Below are 4,777 nucleotides of genomic sequence, written 5' to 3' on the forward strand. Positions count from 1 at the left end.
TAAACCACATTAGCTGTTAAAACACATTACATATAAAAGGCTGATGGTTTCTCTGGAACATAGTTAATACTTAAAACACAATAGAAAAAACTGTGAACTGGAAACCAGCCTATCTATTTCATCAGCACTTTATAGTTTAAACACATTTAAAACACTTTTTTTTACAAAGTAAACTATATGCCAAAACCACGAACAAATCAATAATCCTATAAAACACAGAGGGCTATTAAAAAAACAAAAATTAACACTAAAACACAAAGCAACAAATATCATAAAATGTCGAATCCAATAAGTCTTAAAATCAACAAAAACAAATCCAAAACAAACATAAGAGAAAAATAAAACAGAAAATTGAATAGTTCAGCAACAGACTTAAAATATTGATAAAAAAGATCCTACTCTGCCATGTCCTCATCATCCATATCTGCATCGTTTCCAGATGTGTAAAACACATCATCATCATCGTTCGATCCAGGACCATCACCTTCAACAACCATAACAGCATCTCCTTCGCGAATTGTATCTTCATTACCTCCAGCATTCCGTGAAGCACCTGCCTCAGGCACAGCCACGGTGTATTTCCAGCACGTTACTCTGTTATGACCGTATTTTTTACATAATGAACATTGACGACGTTTACTCCCAGACTGACTTATGGCTCGCACCTTTTGAGATTTAAGGCGTTTATGAGAACCACAACCCTTGAACCTGGTACCAACTGGAACACGGATAGTGGCCGTGCTCTCTGGAGCAACTCCTAGCAGTTCAGCAAATCGATTACGTCGTGTCTTGGGAGGTGCATTTATTTGAGCTTCATCAGCGACTGACATAAACTGCTTGATATGATCACAAAAATCAGACAACTTATCAAATTTTGAAATCAACTTGTTCACAACATACTCAGTTGCGTGACTAATCTCACGAACACAACGGTTAACCTCCTCACTACGATCTGGATCTCCACCATTTGTAAGAATGGACCCGAGGGAACTATTTGGAACAGCTTCACGCGTCCAACGCCTCAATATATATTGTTTCGGAAACTCCCTTATATCAAGAATCCGTAACACGCAAAAAATGTGACTACACAACAATCCAAACTGCTCAAACCTGTTGCAGATACACTTAACAGTAACATCCTCCTCGCGTATCATAACCTGTAACATTTAATATCCATAAAACACAGTTCATATAAACAATGAATAATGAAAAAAAGGGTACACATAAAGTAAAACAAAAAATAACCTCGAAGAACGAAGAACATGGCTGATCGAGATCCTTTATAAAAAAACTTAATGAAATCACCGACGTGATCTAATCTGACACTAGTACAACGATGAATAGCATGTTGAATCTCGAGTTGAACATCCAAAAATAAAGTTCTGGTATATATCTGACCTGCTTGCTTCTCGAGAACAAAATCACTCCACTCTCCAGGGTTGGTGTATCGAGTGTCATGATCGTTTTTCCGTTGCCCGTGCCTTTGCGCTTCAATAGCCGTATCGAAGTGGCTAAGAAATTCAACCAACGTGCACTTTGGATTGCTAATCTTGCCAAAAAAGTGATTCTCGCTTTCGGACCTAGATGATGTCCGCATAAGACCAGACATTTCTTCTTCGCGATAGTAAGCTGGAATCCATGATTCACGTAGCCCGTATATATACGTCAGCCATTCATGGTCGGTTAAACCGAAATCATGAATAATAGCTGCCCATTCAGCCTCAAACGCTTCGGGCAATAGAGAATCAGTCCAAACAACTGCAGACAATCTTTTCCTGAAATCTGTATTTGAACATAGGGCAGCCCCGACCTAAGGGAACATTGTATCATGAATGACAAAAAAAAATATTAAAACACAGTAAAAATCACACATATAAAAAAAATAAAACCCTGCCATATAAAAACCAGACCTTTGTAGTGAGTTTATCCATGATATGCCACATACATAACCGATGCCTCGACTCAGGCCAAACATGCGCTATAGCCTTTTTCATCGCAGGGTCCTGGTCAGTAACGATTACGGGAGGCGCGTACCCATATGCGTTCTTGATCGCCCTAAGTAACCAGCTATACGTCTCTGCCGTTTCAGAACCGAGAATTGCAGCACCAAGTGTCACGTTCCTATTATGATTATCAATCCCGGTGAAAGGGACAAACATCATGTTATACCTTAAAAAAACACACAATCAGCGATGACAAAAAGATCATGATGTATTTATAACACAATAAGTTTTAAAACACATTGAATAATAAAAAATTAAACACATCGTTACATGTTACGCTTGTAGGTAGCATCAAATGATATAACGTCCCCAAACATATAATAATTTCTCTTCATATCCTCGTCGGCCCAAAAAATGCACTTCAACACACCTTCGTCTGTCGTTTCATATTCACAAGAGAAGTTCGGTAAAAACTCCTTTTTCCTCATCAGTCGCTTGACAAACATTTCCGCATCAAACTCTCCGATAAAAAGATTTAATTCTTTCTTGAAATTTTTAAAATCGACTTTGGTCGCACCGACTTTGTCGAACCCACCATACACTTCCTTCATAATGTTAAATGCACGAACAGGACCAATGTTGAGATGTGACATCTTGTTTATCATCTCTTCGTGAGCACGATTAATACCCCTGTTTTCCTTGAGAAGATGTAAATCTTCTTGATGCACAAAATCATGGTTGTGCGCCTCTATAAAATGATACAGCAAATACTTCTTAGCATCGGTAAGCTTTATTCTGATCGCAGCTTGGCATCCGGTCCTTTTGGATGGTACCCTACGTACCCACCTATCAGACGGCTGTTCGACTAAGGTATCGACCGGTCGAAAGTCTTTTTGACCCTCCTTTGAACAAAAAAAGTACTTGTTTATAACAATACCACGGTTCTCGTGCTGTGTGCCCTTCCTTACAGTCCAACCTCCCGCTTCTGCGTAAGTTTTATAAAAGTTATACGCGTCATCAACTGTGTCGAATAACATTCCCTCTGCTGGCGTCAACGAAGAGGGTGAATCTGGAATATATCTCTTTGTTCCAGTGTTTGGAGAGACTTGTTCAACACCACGTAATTGGTAATTAGGTGCATCTACAACACATGACAAAAAAAGTGTATAAAACACATTTCTAAACAAAAATAATGCAATTTAAAAAACACCGATTCAATGATACAAGGTGAAATTATAAAAAACATTTACTTCAAACTCAATAACTGTTAAAACACATCACATATAACAAACTGATTTTTTCTCAGAAAGAGTTTAAATAAACAGAACAAAAAACTACAACTATGGAAGTTAAAACACACCATTCAAATATGTAAGAAAAGGGTGACCATGATACTACAAACCATCAGCCCACTTATATGAATCAATGAACAAAAACAACCTGAACATGTATGACTGTTAAAACACAACACCAATAACAAGATGATGGTTTGGCACAACCTCAACATCTGTTGAAACACATAATTAGTAAAACACATTACAGTTAAAACACGTCATTCAAGAAGAAACTATAACGAACACATAACTAGTAAAACACATTACTGTTAAAACACACCATTCAATATGGAACTATAAAAAAAATTGGCTTCAGCCTCAATAACTGTTAAAACACAACACTATTTAAACACACCATTCAATGGATTTATATAAACCGTTGACTACAACCTCAAGATATGTTAAAACACATAACTTGTTAAACACATTACGGTTAAAACACAAACAACCTGAATCTGCATGACTGTTAAAACACAGCACCAATAACATACATGATGGTTTTTGCACATAAATTACAACTATGGATTTTAAAACACACCATGAAATATCTTAAGGAAAAAAAATTAATCTTCAGATTAGAAAAACATCGGTCATCTTATAGAATCACTGAACACTAAACCTCAACACCTCTGCTGTTAAAACACAGCATCAAGAACAAACTGACGAATTTGCATAAGCATGATAATAAAACAACACAAAAGCCTACAAAAGTAACTGTAATTACCATCTCCACCATCAGCAAGGGTGTTCGAAGCCATGATTTTTCAGACTGAAATAATATAGAATAAGAACGATGCTGGTGAAGAATAGAATGATCAAAATTATAATATATATATATATATGTGTTTCGTGTTCGTGGAATTTGAAATAGATTTGGATTAAAAAAAAAACTATAATCCCGCATATCATGCATATAATCGGTTACACATACGAACATGCAAACATATAGTTATTTGAGATAATTACCAAAAATAAAAAAAAATATATGCAATTACATGTTTGCCCTTCTAGTTAAAATACATCCATGCCACATGTCAATATACTATTGCTTCCTAGACTTTCTAGGAAAATTGGACTTTCCACACAACTCATACTATATATATATATATATATATATATATATATATATAAAGTATATCGTACATTACGGCTATAACAACCCTCCTAAATAATTTTCGACACCCTAATATATTTAAAGTATCCCCATATGTCCTAAAACAGACCCCGTATGCGAAAACGGCCCTGAATACCTTTATTTTTATTAAAATTAAATAAAAACAATTTTTATTAGTTCTTGGCGGGTCACGAACGTGTTGGCTGAGAGCTACGCGGGGCGCGACAGCCTTGCCATGCAACGACACCCTGAGCTGCCACGTGGCAGGCTCGTGTCAGGTCTACAGTTGGCGAAACAGCAAGCCTACGCCCTACAACCCTAGGTCGCAGGCCGCGTAAGACTTTGGTGTGGCCTTCGCGGGGCGTGACGAAGCTCGAGTCAGGCCC

General features: G+C 37.1%; 1 protein-coding gene across 1 annotated transcript; it reads right to left on the bottom strand.

Annotated features, from left to right (window-relative positions):
* Positions 1-395: 395 nt before the first annotated feature.
* On the bottom strand, positions 396-4,035 carry LOC110920129 (protein FAR1-RELATED SEQUENCE 5-like). Its single transcript, XM_035985682.1, has 5 exons — positions 4,002-4,035; positions 2,274-3,084; positions 1,911-2,169; positions 1,310-1,810; positions 396-1,157 (listed from the first exon to the last, which is right to left on the bottom strand). Exons 1-5 carry the CDS (start codon positions 4,033-4,035, stop codon positions 396-398), a joined length of 2,367 nt encoding a protein of 788 aa, XP_035841575.1.
* Positions 4,036-4,777: the final 742 nt, after the last annotated feature.

The sequence above is a fragment of the Helianthus annuus genome, chromosome 16 (assembly GCF_002127325.2).
Source record: "Helianthus annuus cultivar XRQ/B chromosome 16, HanXRQr2.0-SUNRISE, whole genome shotgun sequence".
Taxonomy (NCBI): domain Eukaryota; kingdom Viridiplantae; phylum Streptophyta; class Magnoliopsida; order Asterales; family Asteraceae; genus Helianthus; species Helianthus annuus.